The sequence below is a fragment of the Cinclus cinclus genome, chromosome Z (assembly GCF_963662255.1).
Source record: "Cinclus cinclus chromosome Z, bCinCin1.1, whole genome shotgun sequence".
NCBI lineage: Eukaryota > Metazoa > Chordata > Aves > Passeriformes > Cinclidae > Cinclus > Cinclus cinclus.
The window spans coordinates 15332133-15348775 of NC_085084.1; the positions used below are offsets into that span (position 1 = coordinate 15332133).

The window sequence follows — 16643 nt, forward strand, 5'->3', positions numbered from 1 at the left end:
TTGCGTGCTATTTTGGAGGCTAAATTAAAACATTATCCAATGCAGGCAGTTGTTGCCTGTGTTACTGAAAAATAAAACATATCTCTCATATGTCTCTTTTTGTTCCAATAACAAGACACAGCTAGGGCAGGTATCAGTTTCCTTCAAAACCATTGCCCCAGCTTATGGAAGCTGGTTAAGACATCGTGGTGGGTTATGCTGCAGATACTGGGTGAGGTAGAAGGGACTTCTCATCCTTAGCACTTGGCGACTCTGCAAGCAGAATGTGAGTTAAAACTCACATGCATATGAAGTTAATCTGCTTTTAGAGGAGAAGAAATAGGACATGCAGCAAGGTACCTCCAGTGTAAGGAGGAACAAATGGGGAAGCTTGCTATAGGAGGTTTGGAGGGAGCTGGACTGAGAAGAGGAGAAAAGGAGAGAAGGTTCCATTGGATCCCTATATGTTCTGTGTATTTTCTTTCCTCCTTGTTTATCCCATAGCATATACATCTTGTTCAGTTAGAGAGCCAGATCGGCCAAACAGAAGAAAAACATAAAAACAGGCCAATCTGGAAACTTAAAGAGAGCTATGCCTCTGTAGCTAGGTAATTTATCTTATTCCATCCTAATGAATATTCCTAGGTTTAAATGACATACTCGGTCTGTTGCTTAGACACATTTGAAGTTAAATTTCCTAAAGAAGAAAGATATTATAGTAGAGTCTGAGGTGTTGGGGTTTTTTTTCTGAGAAGCTACTGTTGTAACTTCCTCACAGTGACACAAACCCCAGTATTATGAAATCAAAAAATAATTTGAATACTAGAAACAAAAGTGTGACCTGACATGAAGAAGCAGTCAAGATGTTTCACAAGATAGGGAGCCTGACTTTTCAGTCAGTTATGCAAATAAACAGTCCTATAAGCATGTAAGCCAAGGACTGACCACACAGAGGATGGGAAAACCATTCTGACTGTCTCAGGGCTGTTCAATACAGATGTTTTAAGTGTAGACCAAATTACTCATAGCTAGCTTAATGAAACTAGATTTTAAGTGCCTTGTATTTCTTTGTCTTAAACATTAAAAAAAAACTCATTTATCAAGAACTCAAGTAAGCTGTTAAGCCAAAATTTGAATATCTGCAAGCTTCTGTGACTTAAATTGATTTCAAATGGCACTCACCAGACAAGTTTTCAAATTCTTGCCATGTAAATACAATGAATTGCTGTGGGAAAAATAATTTAATATAAAAGCTTCTACATAAATGGATAACATTGGTAATAAGCTTGTGACAGTTGAAAAGATTTTGGAAACCTTTCCTGTCCAAGGGCAGAAACAAACAATGAAAGGGAAACATAAAGCTGACAGAATAACCTAGTGCCACGTGTTTATCCTAGATCTCTTCTTGCTGGATTGCACAACCTGGTAGAGAATACTGCCTGCACACAAATACATACAGGACACCAATATTCTCATCTGTCCCCCACCACCCTCCCAGATTTTCACAAATCTACTGCAAGGGCTCTGTCCTCATTCCAGTCAAACAGCTTCCTGTCTGTTAAGGATCAGAGACACCAAAAGGAGATACATAACATTTCATGCAACATATTACCTTGCTTAGCTACTGTGAAGATGCAAGCCACTTAGGGGCTTCTTCATAACCTGAGTAACTTTTTCAGTTTCCAGTATGCTGTTTCCATAACCATGTATCAAGCACCACCGGAACTGAGGTTCACACTTCGCAGCGCTATCCTACTGTTTACAAACTCTACCATTCTTATTTTAGACAGGCATTTCTGGTGTTCTTCAAGAAGTTTCTTATTTTAAAGGTAAGGAAAGGAATGACAGAGGGACTGTTCTATAAAACTGCAGCTTATTCCAACCTCTTGAGGGTGCCTGCTTTATTCTGGGAAGACTGATAAAGGTTTTGTTGGAACAGTACCAAAAAGCTCTTTTATCTGACACAAGTGTGAGTTTTTCAAAGGAGGAGGAGGAGGTGAAGATGAGGATGTTTGCCCTGACTGGAGAACTGTGTTTTTCATACTAGTGACTTGATCACAGGAATCTAGTATTTCATTGTTTATCCAAGATTAATTTAATCATTTACCTATGACTTTGGTGGACAAGCAGGAAACACAGATTTCTTGCCAGAAAAGAGAAATAAATGCTAGAATAATTTAACATTGAGCATCACCACGGTGATGATATGAGAAGAAAGGTCCAAAGACACTCACATAAATTACTAGGAAGGCAGCAGGGATATTTAGGAAAAACAGCAAAAGAAACAAACCAGCACTAAAGCTTTTCATGTTATGTCCAACCCAAAAAAAAAGCTGAAGAATTTGCTCAACTGGAGGTCACAACAGAACCACTGTGTTTACAGTCACTGAGAGGCCTATTTTCCAAGATTATTTAAAATCCTTTTTAAAATGTATGTATACTATTGGCCTCCACAGCAGCAGTTTCTCAGTGTTGTTCTGAGAAAGTCCTCTCTTTGTTTTCAAACATGTAAATATTCAATGCAACACTGAGTCACTTGATTATCCTTTCTCACAATTGCAACTAAAATTAGTTATGAAGGGTGAGTGAAAGCAAGCAGATGAACTCAAGTAAAGAAAATGAGGAAAAAAAAATCAAAGGGTAATAAAAGAATACTTAAGGAATGAAAACCCAAAAATGCAGCCAGAGCTACTCTGATGAAAGTAGGATAGACTGTTATGCCAATTACCTTTCTGAAGATTGATTTTCAACTCTTTGGGAGGTTCAAGCACTACTTTAGCACATAACATTGCAAAAGCTTGCATGATGGATAAAGAACACAAGATGTTTGCTTTTAAAATCTGAGTTTCAGAATGGTAACCCAAATCGAACAGGAATGAGCAGAATTGATAAAAGCAGACCCAATTGAACTCAAATGTTCATTTTAATCTAGGTATTTGAACTTGGTTTTGAAGTTGCATAGAAGAAGTATTTTTCCATTACCCACATAGACATGCACACACACACACACAGTACTAAAATGTAGATTCTTGCTTCACAGTTCATGTGAGCTTCTCAAGGATGCAAATGGTATGTGAAACTTTCTTTCAGTTAGCTCTTACATTTTTCTAACATGTATTGGCATGGCAGATCAATTTCAGTATATTCAATCAACTGAAAATAATCAACATATTTCATATTAGGTTTTCATGCTGCCCTTCCAGAGGTTTATACAATAAACCATGAAGGATTTAAGTGATTTCAAAAAACATTAGAATTTTTTTTTCATTTCTTTCTTCCCACTCTTACTGATTGGGTACAGTATAAATCAATATGTACTGCATGTATATAGGATCATAGGTACTCACACCAACTAGGAGAGACAGTGCTCCTAATACAAATTAGAAAATCAGGATTTTAAATTTCCCACCTTCTCACTAGCATTATCAGCATATGTATTTGCAGTATGTGTGTGCATACACACATAAATATAAATATAAATATAAATATAAATATAAATATAAATATAAATATAAATATAAATATAAATATAAATATGAATATAAATATAAATAAATATAAATATAAATATAAATATAAATATAAATATAATCACCTATATTTGTGTATGTATATATGTAGGTATAGGCATTTATGACTTGCTTAGCTGGATCATACCTGCCTTGTCTTTAAAACATTTTATTTTCAAGGTGTCATATTAAAGCCAGCTGGCCAACTTCACATTTCCTGCTCACAGAAGTTAAGTCATCAGCTTGTGCCAGACTGAAGTTACCTAATTCAAAAAGAACTTGCAAAAACCATAACAGAAACCAAGCAATGAAAAACTGTATATTTTTATTGTCCTGATGCAAATGAATATGCTATCAAAACGAAAATGTATGAGATGGATTTTATATAATTTTTAAAGCTTTGGGAGTAGTATTCATAATAGAAGAAAGATGAAGCATGTGGGTAATGGATTATTTTAGAGCAATTGTTTGCTGGCTGAACAATCATTTTGACATTCAGGACACATAACTGTCGCTGACTTGACCAGCTCTTAAGGATTGCCAGGAGACTGTTTACTGTTTCCACAGGGGCTGACCCAATCCAAAAGTCACTTCTGGTAACCAAAAAGTGCTCAACCAAACTACTGTGCATGCCTACAACTTCTTACCATCCAAGTCTACATATGATACATCTCAGAAAACAACAAAATGGGCACATTAGTTACTACATCTGTATTAGAGGAAAGGTGGCAGCCCTATCTTATTTTGATAACACCTCTCTCCACTAAAAGACTGTTTTTCACTTGCCTGTAACTTTGCCAAGACACAGTGATTTCAGCTCAGATTTTTCTATGCTAGATCCTTGCTACAGCCTTGTTTTTGAAGATTTAGTCCAAAACAGTTCCATCATTTCCAAGAACAAGGCTAGGAAAAAGGGTTTATTTTGTCCCTATTAAACAACAACAAAACAATCTGTGAAAAGCTTGAACACTCCTAGGCTTTGGCATAGGAGCAGAGAATTGTCAAGAGTCTGGTCTTTATGCCAGTTCTATATTTTCTGTCAAGTCATTAGTTTTTGAGAAACTAAAATTTTTAAGAAATGGGACAAGCAGTGCAAACAGAATAGAACATGAATAATATTACAGGGGAAAAAAAAGTTGGATTGTCCAAAGCTGAGAGTGAGATGAGGACTGGGTTGGGGGTAGAGGATTGGTTCATTGCCTGTGGGACAGGTTAGATAAAATAAAGATGCCTGAGTGAGGATGCAAGAGACACAAGGACAGGTGGCAGGACAAGAAAGGTCAACCTACTGTCATGTTTCTCAGCACTGTCTCCCTTCAGAATCTGAAGTGTAATCCCTTGCTTGCTGGTTCCCACCACTCCTTTCCACCAGCCAAAACATGCTCTGGTGCACCTCCACAGCCGCCCTACCTTGAAATGAGTGGGTTTTGCCAGCTATTTCACTGTGTGCTAGGCAGACACATCTTCACAGATAACTAACCTGAGTGTTTACACAGTGCCACACAGCAATACTTCTTTTCCTTCTGGCTTGGAAAAGAAGAAGCAAACAAAATAAAGCATGGAAAGACTTATTTTAAAGTACTGAGGTTGAAGAGCTGGAAATGAGACTGCAAGGAAAAGCCAGAATCAAGTTCACCAATTTCATTCGAGCCTACTTCTGAATATTATGAGTAGACAGCCTGTAACTACACCAGGTTTTCACCCTCTGCCTTAAGCAGACATGCTTAAACTTTGGCATTATCTGTCTTTTTTATGCTACCTTCCCATCTGTAAACATACCTTGATGTACTTTTCCATATTAATATGTTTCAGAACTTCACCCATTTTCTTCTGTTTGTCTAAGGAAAACCTTATAAACTGAACCCCTAGCCAAATACATAGTTATTTAGCTAAGGGGTGCCTGGGTTATGGTTTGCTGAACACACGCTGACTTCTGTAAAGCCCAATAAATCTCACATTTTGTGATATTTGAGGAATGCCTCCTCAACAGAAACATTTTGCAACTTGTTTCCATTGGAAGGACCACTTGCACAAGACCTAAGGCATCCGGAGAAGTTTTTTGAGACTTTCCAGAGGCCAATAAACCATGCTGCAGAGCATGGTGTTTCTCCCTCTCCTACACATCTTCAGGCTCAGAAACAGTGAGGCAAACTTCTTTACAACTGTTTTACATATCCTGACTTCTAGAAAAACAAAAATTGTTCTTCACAAATTCATGCTGGAAAAGATTTTCCATGTAAATGTCTGATGCTAAAAAGTCTGCCGCATCCAAGACTTTCAATCAGTTTTAACAGTCATGCTCAGATGTCATCACTACTCATGCAGTTGATTATGGTACATAAGCTACTAAACCTTTCCAGAAGTAATAAAGAAATACCTAGACAGGAGATGACAAAAGTAAATTATAAGCTTGCCATTTTAACTTCTCTGCCAATATCTTGGGATGAATATGAGAAACTCTGAGAAACTTTAAGGTACCAAGTATCTGACAGAAAACACTACCCAGTAACTCGGACTGAAATTTTAAACGTAAATTTGCCTGTCAACACTGTTTGGCAGCCAGCTGTTTTTTGGAGACCTTTCATGGTCAGTAACTAGTGTTATTTCAAAAACTGATTTGTAGTGGAAAAAATATTTGAGATGTTTGTCTTTAATTTAGAAATACTTAGAGTTGTAATAGAAGCTTCCATTCATATATGCATTATATTGTCACACTCTGGTTAACATGTTGTTGATCCATCTGGTCCCCCTTAGACAACTCACTGATAGCAAAGTGCCCCCTGTTAAAGAAATCAGGACAACTGCAGAAGTAGCACTTACAGAAATCTGTGTAAAAGTCAGTCTTTGTAACAAGAGTGGAGATGAGGAATTACAATGGCTTAAGGACTTACTCAGGAGGTGACGTCAAGTACCAATGTGTTATTAACTTGCTGACATAATGTAATGACCTCTCCAACGAGACACTGCAAATTCTCAAGTCCATTGCTCTTGTTTATACTGACTTCTGATTTCATATTGTAACCCAGCAGTTGAATTTAGGGAAGTAGAATCAGTTCCCAGTTTTGACCTGAATTTACCAGTACTTTTTATATTAATTAAAATCTGTAATCGAGTATGACAATGATATGACTCACATAGGAAAAAAGCAAACAAAAATGAGATCATGTGGAGCATGCTGAGAAACCAAGACACAACTGGCTTTTGTTAGAACTCCTCTGGTATAATCTCCCACTAATTCCCTTTGAAGGTATAGTTCACTTAGGATCAATCCCTGTATAACAAAGGACTCTGAGAAGGCAAGGAAGATCTCTCCAAATTTGGCAAATTTGAAGGGTTGGCTCTTACCTTGCAAGGCATGGGCTTTTTGAAGGAGATTTCAGCTTGAGTCCAAACTCCCTTTGGAGAGTCCAAGACAGACCAGATTTTCTCTTGAACGACATGATTCTCCTCAAAGATATAAACTGCAAGAGTGCCACTCATCTTGAAAAACCCATATAAGGCATAATAAAAACGGAGACAGAACTGCAAGTTTCCTGGCAGGGTCGGGCCATACAGACGTCCAATGTACCCAGGCTGTGATGTAAACTTTGTGTTTGCCAACAAGTAATAACCTGCAAGACAGCATAATTACTGTATTTAATATGCTATTAGCACAGCTGATTTGCTGCTAAAGCAGCTTCTGTTGCTGTATCAGACTTACGGGTTATAAAAACAGTTCCAACTGGCAAGAAGTAGATTATGACACTCTGACAGGAAATAACCATTTTTTTCCAAAAGCATCCTGTCTGCTTCTAGCTAAACTGGTGTATGGCTAAGTTACAAGAAATAAGCACTTATCAAATTTATCCTGAAAAATTCCCTGGCCTGCTGGCCTCACTGGAAAACTGGCCTTTTCAGGGTTACCACTGTGAGACAAAAGAATGGAGGGTGGGGCACAAGGCCCTGCACCAGGTATAAGGAGCTGAGACAGTAGTGCATATGATTAATAATTATGAATACTCTACACAGAGAGATGTCTGAATTTCAGAACTTAGTAACAGTCCCTTCACCATGTGGTTTCACTACACAATATTTCTGTTTTCCCTTAGAAACACCAACTATCCCAAGCCTAGATGAGCTAAAAGGCCACTTTTCCTCTCTAAAACCAATGCATTAACCTATTATTACATATACTTTCATATTTCTGTGGATTCATCCCTCCAGCAACTACAGAGCAGTATAGTGAAGATTATCAGATTTGCAGCCCTGCCTGACTATTCAGTAGGTGACCTTCCTCCTCTACACATGGGGAAGCACAGCCGGAGTTCCACACAAGACCAAGCTGTGAACACTGATTTTTAATGGCAGAGAGTTGAAGTGAGGCAAACTAACCATTGTGCCCATGATATTATTTAACAGAATGAACAATGATACAATAGGTTAACCTTTATATAACCTTTTATATAACATTTATATATAGTTTGACTCTTCTTGGAAAAATCATTTTTGATTCACCAAATCCAGTAGTATGATCTCCTGCTCTATACACATTGCGCTTCACTTTTACTCTGCTCCATCCTGGGCCATCTTTGTGATCTTGGTAAAAATTACACAGATCTTCCTCAAAATTGCAGCCTGCATTGGCAGGATTGAAAGGAGTTCCTGAAAGACAGATGCATATGCTCTATTAGGACGAGTACAGTGTGATAAGCACAGGTATTTGATGCAGAAGGATGCCAATGCATACTTTGGTACATCTTGCTTTTCTTTACAGAAGATAAGCATGTGCAAAGATGTTACACATATAGAGGGCATAGCCATGATGAAATCAAACTATCAAATTTCTATTCTAAGTTGGTCTTATATTCTTATATTATTTGCTGGAGCCAGAAGAAAACCTGCTTCATAGCCCCCCCAAAACACAAATAAGCTACAGATATTAAGACCAGGTTCTTACTTCAGGATATTCATAAAGATATTCAGACCATTTGTTTTCATCTGCTTCATCATTCAAGGATGAATCCTCATTTTAGGATAAAATGAGTGTGTCTGTGTGCACACTGAACATTAATATTTAGTGTTTTTCTAAAAATCTTAGAAAAAAAATCTTTTCTAAAATTCTTAGAAATACTTTTTATAGTTATGTGTATTGTGTGTGCACATGCATGGTGTAAGTAGGTAAGCAAAATTGTTTTTAGTTCTTGTACCACCTCATGGCTACTTTCCTCTGGATCTTGCCTCACATAGTGCTAACACTGCAGTGATGAAAGCTGAACTGTTTATAATAAAGTTGATTAGAAGCAAACCTAAGACCCCCAGCCCTGCTGATGTCTCTCTCTCAACCTGCAGTATGGAATTCATGGATCAGGACTTGCTTTAGTCTGAAAAAAATGTGACCCTCCTGCATAAGGCATGCTTATAAGTAAAACATTTCTACTTCTTAAAAGGTCTCACCATCCCCTTATAGAAGGTGCTTGGGGATGGAGGGGCACAACCCAAAGCTATCATGCAAATTTTGGCTTTGCCAGGAGCCCAGACATAGGACATTGTGTACGTCACTCTGCAGCAGCACACATTACCCTTCTGCATGGAGACTCAGAGAACTTTTCCAGCAGGGGCAGGTACACAGGCAGTCAGCTTTAGTAGAAGAAAACTGTTGGCTTTGGAGTGGTGCCTGAGGTCTTTTCAGCCTCAGATAGCCAAATCTAAGCCCTGCCTATGTGTCTTATTCTTCCTACAGCCATACCTTCCCACCTCTGCTTCCCTAGTTAAAAAAGAGTCAGGTGAAGCACTACCATGTAGCACTAAATTAATATTCTGATTCATCCTTTGCTGAGCAAGTTTAGTACTCTGGTACCTTTTCCTCCATTTGGCTAACATCAAGACTTTTGTTGAACAAAACTTCCAGAAAAAAAATAAAGAAAAAACTTAGTGCTGTTATATATATATTGCTATGGCCAAATACAAGGAGAATGGAGAGACCTTGCTTTTTAACATCTCTACTTAGAAGAATTGAAGATGACAAAAATTCGTAAGTCTGAAGGATCAAACAGTATATGTTGTATTTCAACTAAGTATAAAGCAAATAATTTACTTTCATTTCTCAAACAAAAAACCCCAAAACAAACACACAACCAACCTTCAAAATCAAAGTTAGTAGGTGGAGTTCTAATGAACCTATCATATTCAGAACATATTCTAAACCATTCAGATTAGATCTGAACTTCACTTATTGGGGCAGAAAATGCAATAAAATGTATCCCATTTCTCAATAGATATAAGTTGTCTGAAAATTAAAATGGAAGAAACAGAAAAGCAGCAGCTCCAACCCCCTGAAAATTGCAAACATAACCTAGGATTTTTGTTGCAAAATAAAGCAAATACCAAAAAAGTACTGAGGAGATAATGAAACAATGGATTTACTCAGCCAGGAGGTGTGGATTATTAATGATTAATGTATCTGGAATCTACCTCCTTCAGCAGTGGAGGCAGAGCTAGCAGATACACTGAGGTAAAAAAGGGGAAAAAACAGCCTCTTTTCCATTGATCCCTTTAAAGAATTAGCCAAAAAATTAATACTTATGACCAAAGGAATAGATGGCATCAGTGGGAAACCACTAATGTACTTTTGAGTAGTCTTTAGTGCTAGAGTAAAACCCCTGCAACCAGCTACTTAAGAGGCTGCATTCACAAATGACAGTCCTTTGTCCCAGGTTCCTCTCCATCTGAGGTCCCAGGGATCCACCTGGTGTCTGTAGTTGTGAAAACCTAACAAATACCTGACAGAAACACACTGCTTGACATGAGTAATACCTCCTGGAAGAGTGAAGGCAGGGAGGCATGGCTCTTGTTTTTGCTGTGAACAACATCTCAGGGCATGTGGCATGAAGAATGCCAACACTGGCACTAATGAAAAGCCCAGGACATTTTCTTCCTCATACCATCACACCTGGGAAAAGCCACCTTCTTCTGTGACAGGCCTGCAAGTGGTAATTTCTCAAAACCCGTAGTGATACAAATACAGCATTCAGTCCAGCACTCCAGCTGCATAACCCTGAGGCAAGGTCTTTGGAAAGGAAGCATTAAGGATTGGTTTCTGAAAAAAAATGAATGGCACCAGTGTTATCTGTTGTTATGTCTTCTGAAGGAAGAGGACCCCAGTGGTGCTGATCAGTTGAGAAGGTAGCAGCACCAAAATTGCAAATACTGACAGACAGTTCTGAGGATCAAGGCAGAGGGGAAAACAAGGGAGGTAAATAGCAGTAAGAGCTCATCATACCTGTCTGATTGCTGCAGTAAACCGGAGAGAACGAAATGTCATCAAGGGCAACATAACCTCCCTTGGCGCTATTGAAAGCAACTTCAAATATTACCTAGAAATTGTAATAAGTTGTTATTCATCTGCCATATACTCAGGGTTAATTTTGGTACATATCTTTGAAATACAGAATTCTGACTGGATGTCCCATACAGACTCCAGCACATGTCATACAGTGTGGCAAATTAAATTATTAATTTAATAATTAAATATAAAGCAGAGCCTGACCTTGGCAGTAGATCACTGCTCACTCAAGGTCAAGGCAACACCAAAGGGAACATAGCTCTTCTGCTGCTTTATGAAGCACCACTTTTAAAGATGCTTCTGCCATTGTATTATACAAAAACACTATTCAAAATCATCAGTCTGTACTGACTAGAATTCTAGTTTTATCTAGAATCTGTCTGGATCAAGAGCTAAAACCCCCCCATGTTCATTACTCTGCTGTTAAAATACTAAATTTTATGATTTTCTGTAAACATCCTCGGACATCAAAACCCATGACTTGGCATTAGCTGTCAGGGAAGATTTCCTATACAGAATTTATTTAAGAACCAGAAAAGCTATTGCTGTGTTTTGTTTACCAAAAAGATCAAACAGTGCTTGTATTTAGTCATTCCCAGGGGACATAATTTCCTCAAGTAAGTGGAGGACCATCTATAACTCTTAAGGAAGTGTCTTAAAATCTCTCTTAAGTATCAAAGCTCTGAGATACAGGAAAACTTTGAAATCCAACCCCAGGGACAAAGCAAGGAAATAAGGCAAATGCTTTCAGAGCAAGATTCTTTTCAGTGAAAGCAATGCCTGTGATGTTGTGCCTGAGGGTGGGAGGCAAACTAGGAGATGTAGTGAAAGAATCCTGAGCAATCTCCTTTAGCTAGATGAAACAAAGAGGAAGGCCCTCTTGAAACAACCAAATAATTTATGTGTTAAGGTTTAATAAAATTTCTATTAAATTATATCTGAAACAATTACTGTGTTAGATTACAAAGCAATTCCTTGAGTAGATTAAAGACCTGTCTAGCCCAGTGTCTTTTTTTCAAGCAGAGAGCACCTACAGAAAGAACTGAAGACAATGACAGGCCTTAAGTTCTTCTTCCCTTACATTATATTCCTGACGGATTCTTTCTTTCCCATTAATTCTTCTAATCACTTTTTTAACTGATCTTAATAATGATATCTACCATACGTTGTGGAAGCGAGGTCTATGGTTATGTCATCTATGAAAAGACCCTCTGTTCATTTTATTTTAAAACTCCTATATGGTAACTAAGAATTTGGAACAGCAATGTAAATTTTGAGAAACAGAGAACAGTTAATATCTGTGTCCTTCATGACTCTAAAGAACTTCTACCATATTCTACTTTCATATTTTCTTAACAGAGGCTGAAAACTGTTATTTCATTAATGTAACTTCTTCATACTCTTAATTATCTGTGTCTCCCTCTTGGACAATATTTTTAAATTTTTTAAAAATCTTTTAAAATCTTAACTGAGAGAGCTGAAGTTACATACCCTGCTGAACACAAGTTTTCCCTGTGTATTCACCCAGTGGTACAACATCCTGTGTTTTGTTATTTATTCCTGTATGGATAGTTTCCAGCATGCTGGACAGATTTTTGAATGCGACCAGGAAATAAGACGATATTTTCACAAACTCAACAACATTATTACCAAGATCTAAGTGATCATTAATTAATTTCCATCAATAGTGCAAGGACTGATTTTCCTCTTTTAGTTTGTATTTACTGAATCAGTAATTCACTTACCATTCTGTATGATGAAGCCTTATGAGAGCTGCCCTCCTTTCCTGTGAAGTCTGATAATCTAAATGGATGATCACTGACTTTATAAAGTGTAAAAGGGCTATGTAACATCTCATGAAAATTAGTTTTACCTCCTAATAATTTCTGGAAACAGGTTTATGGTGAATTAGCAAATAACTTAGGTAGAATTAAAGCAAGTAGAATTTATTTGTAATCTATGTATTAGAAGCAAATATGTATGGAGAGAGTATATGTGTATAGATATTACATATATATGTGTAAAATTACATATATATGTAAAATATACATGTAATATATATGTGTATGTAATAGCTATTTATTTCAGTCTTCTAAGTTTGGGGTATTTTTTAGAAAACACTAGGGAGCAAAATATTCAATTTTTTCTGACATTCTTGAAAGTCATTATAATAACCATCAAAAGCTGTCTTTCACTTTTAAGGACTACTATACTCTTTGGACTCTCAGGAGCTGCAAGATCTAAGTAAGGTGGAGAACAGACCTCAATTTTCTTTTTGAGTTTTCTTCTTCAGTATTTTCATTATGCATTATTTCACAATACTCAGCATCCTCAAAAATGGATCATAGAGTCACAGAAATAGGGAACTGAGAGAACCTTGATATTATTCAGCAACTAAAAAAGCCTTCCATCAGTCAGGCTGTACAACCTCCCAAGGTACTCTGTTAAAGCCACTACACTACCTGTCTTCAAAATCAAGCATGAATGTGGAAAGTGATCCCTCCTTGACCTTTAGGCAAAGGGTGAAGGAAATCACAGATCACCACCATCTTTACAGCTATCTCTCAGATACTGGATGATCCCTGCCATGTTCCTGGCTTAGCCTGAGCTGGCACTCATGTCTGAGGCAACCTGGGAGTCGCAGCTGGACTGTGCAGGAAGGATTGCTTTACCTCCATGGGATATGGCGCATTGAAGTCGACTTCTGCCAGTGCCCACTCTGCATTAAGTGTACTGTCTGTTTTCCAGATCTCTTCATAAAAGCCACTCGTGTCTCTTAGGTAAACAGTAAAAACAATGTTGCTTTCCTGCTTAAGTTGATAATAAAAAGATAAGCAGCCAGATATTGGGGACGTGGTCTTTGGTGAGATTAGCTGGGCCACTTCCTGAAAATGTTTGACGTAAACAGAGTCCACGTACATGTAGTGACCTAGAAGGAGAAAAAAACTTGGAATAAAGACACTTTTTAAAAAAAACAACGTACAAGAAGTGTCAGCAGATGAACAGGGACTAGACATATATATCTATGAACTGGCCAACAATGGTTGCTTTCTGGAAAATTTTAGTAATTCTAAAACGGTTTTTTTCCTCTCTTTTCATCCTATGGGCAACCCAAATTTGTTTGGCTAAGACACCACTGGTAAAAAAGTCAGTCTCAGCTCTTTATTTTTTTAAGTTTTTATTATTATTAGAAGTAATATATTTATCTGTATTTGAAACTTAATAAACTCCAAACTTTGGGATCCATTCATAAAAATGGAAAAATGTGCAACAACTGTGTAAACTCCCTGCTTCCCAACAGTTTGGTATAGCATTTAGTCTCTCTCAAGTGCAACTTTTACTGAAGCAATCCATGTAAATGAACAAGATTATTAGCCATGTGTTTTCTCACCTTTTACACAGCAGTTCATTTAATATATCAAATTATTGTCAAATAGGTTTTAGTCCGTACATATCTGATCAGTGTATCTAGGATTTGGTTTAGAAATGTCTTCTTTTTACTTCATGGACTGGAGTTTTTATGTAAAATCCTTAAAGAAGATTTCTGGGAGATGTTAAGGAACAGAAAAATATATTATATATGAGAAAAGTACCTTCCCATCATAAATATGAGCCAATATGACCAGCAGGATTTTCTAAGGGTACAGCTTCTAATACTTCGACTTTTTGGAGTGCTATCTTAATTTAAACGGGGCACATCCGTGTTCACAAACATGCTGTGCATTGTAGTTTTTCTTCTTCTGCACTCCCAGAAACACAGCATCAAACAGTATTTGATGAACAAAAAATCAGGTCTTCACAAGTAGAAAGCCTGGAGAAGATTGAAGTGTCAGACTGGTGGGGTACTTCAGCATGAGCACTGCAAACTGTGCCATTCAGTTTGTGTGGGCACCACTACATTAATTAGCACACAGCAGTCTCAGACCTTTAGATGTCACTTCTCACTTCACTCTGGTGGAAGGAGGCGAAAAGACTTGCCTGGCTGTTGGTGTCCTCCAGATTTGCCACTGCCAGGGACTGGTGACTTCAGCAATACTTGCCTGCTGTGAAGGTGAGGTTGTCACCTTCACTTTTGTTCTGCCGTTTTAGCACATCTTATTGCTTAGCTATGATCTCCCTGGATGATGCAACTTCACAGCCCAATTCTTGCAAAAAGAAGGCTCTTCAGTGACTTTAGGCTTCTCAAGGTCTTCTCAGTAAATGGTCAGCAGTAAGGGCTTGGTATGAAATAGAAATGCTGTAGCTACAAGAAAACACATCCCTCCCAGCCAGGAGCATTTCCTGTCACAGTACTTATTTAATAGACTGATCCACAGTCTGCTGTGGCAAGTTTAGACTTCCATCAAAATTTGACCAGCATTTCAGTGCCAGGGGGTGATAGATGGATTGACACTCTGTACTCAACTCACACAATTGTGAAATAAATAAAAAGGCACAGCGGCATGAGTTAAGGAAAGAGGATCAACCCTCATTTCATGAGATGTGATTCCTTGCACTGCCACAAGCATCATGCCACACAAGACACACAGTGTACAGCAGCAGCCAGATGTCCTGACCATCTGCTGTGCTACTTTGTGCAAAGGTGACGTTATCCCACAACCCTTCTTCACTGCTGTGTAAAAAACCCCTTCCCTGACCAAGGTGTCCAGGACAAGCATTTCATACAAGGTAAGTGCAGAAATTCCAATAATTCTTCCCAGCATTATGCCTCTGGTGGGGGGTGTACTAATGGCACTGCATTTTAGTGGAAGAAACAGAACTTCTAAACTGTACAGTTTAACCCAAGATTCTCTAAGCATGTTTATTAAAACATGCTTGGAAAGCCTTAGTTTTCCTACTCAATTTTCTCAATAGCCATTGAAAAGAAAACCCCTGCCAGATGTACAGAGCAGCAGTACAAGAATCTAAAACTTACTGTAGCCCATACATTTAGAATATAGAAAGTTTTTTAGAAATTTTCCAGCTCTCACTTCTAAAATTTTACCCTTACCTCTGAGTAACTCTTTGCTTTTGGATCCTAGCAAAGAGTGTAACAACTTATTATAAAGCTTACAGGCAATTTTGTGTGAACTTCTACAAAATCCCCCAACCTCTTTCTAATCCCCTTTTTTTCTCACATAAATCACTCTTACCATCCCCACCCCAACCCCACAATGGAAAGAACTCACATAATAATAACTCACAGTATGAGAGTCATACATGAATCACAGACTCAGATTTTTCCACTGTATTTCTGCTCTATATTTGTTCCTTACCCAGTGCACTGTTAAGTGTGTGGTCTTTGGGGAGGATAGACTGAGAATTCCGAATGTTCCCTCCACCAACAAACCAGTTGACGTTAGGATTCCAGCGGTTCATATAGCCACAAAGATGATTTTCTTCAAAGTCACATTCTGCAATTGCAGACACCACCAGCTGAGTGCACACATTTTCATTACAGAAATAGGAAGAGCAAATTGCTAAGTACTGGCCTCACTTCACATATGGCAGAGCAGATAACACCTGTATTTATAAAACTGGACATAGCATTTAAGGACTCATAATAAATAGAAGCAAACCTAGCCACAATTTTAAATAAATTTTTGATAAAATTTTCATTTCCATCCTCCTTGGACCAATCTCTTTTCATCATTTGCCAGAATAGTACTGCTGTAATTTAGAAGCAAATAAATCAGATTTAAATATACCACCTCCTCATACTAAATAGTCAAAACAGAACTTTCACTTGTAAATCAGGGATGGCCAGAAGCAAAGCAGGATAAGTATTTTGTAACAATAATGCAACTGCTTTGTCTCCTTGACAGAGTCAAAGAATTGTGACAACTTCGCTGGAC

The 16643-nt window shown here is 37.8% G+C and overlaps 1 protein-coding gene across 1 annotated transcript in view; it reads right to left on the reverse strand.

The window, feature by feature from the left end:
* MAMDC2 (MAM domain containing 2) overlaps positions 1 to 16643 on the reverse strand; it is a 53783-nt gene that overhangs the window by 7483 nt on the left and 29657 nt on the right. The window contains exons 5-9 of the mRNA XM_062513530.1: positions 16065 to 16202; positions 13482 to 13738; positions 10747 to 10840; positions 7983 to 8129; positions 6834 to 7099 (exon numbers count right to left, since the gene is read on the reverse strand). Coding sequence (XP_062369514.1) covers positions 6834 to 7099; positions 7983 to 8129; positions 10747 to 10840; positions 13482 to 13738; positions 16065 to 16202 — 902 coding nt within the window. The remainder of the gene's footprint in view (positions 1 to 6833; positions 7100 to 7982; positions 8130 to 10746; positions 10841 to 13481; positions 13739 to 16064; positions 16203 to 16643) is intronic.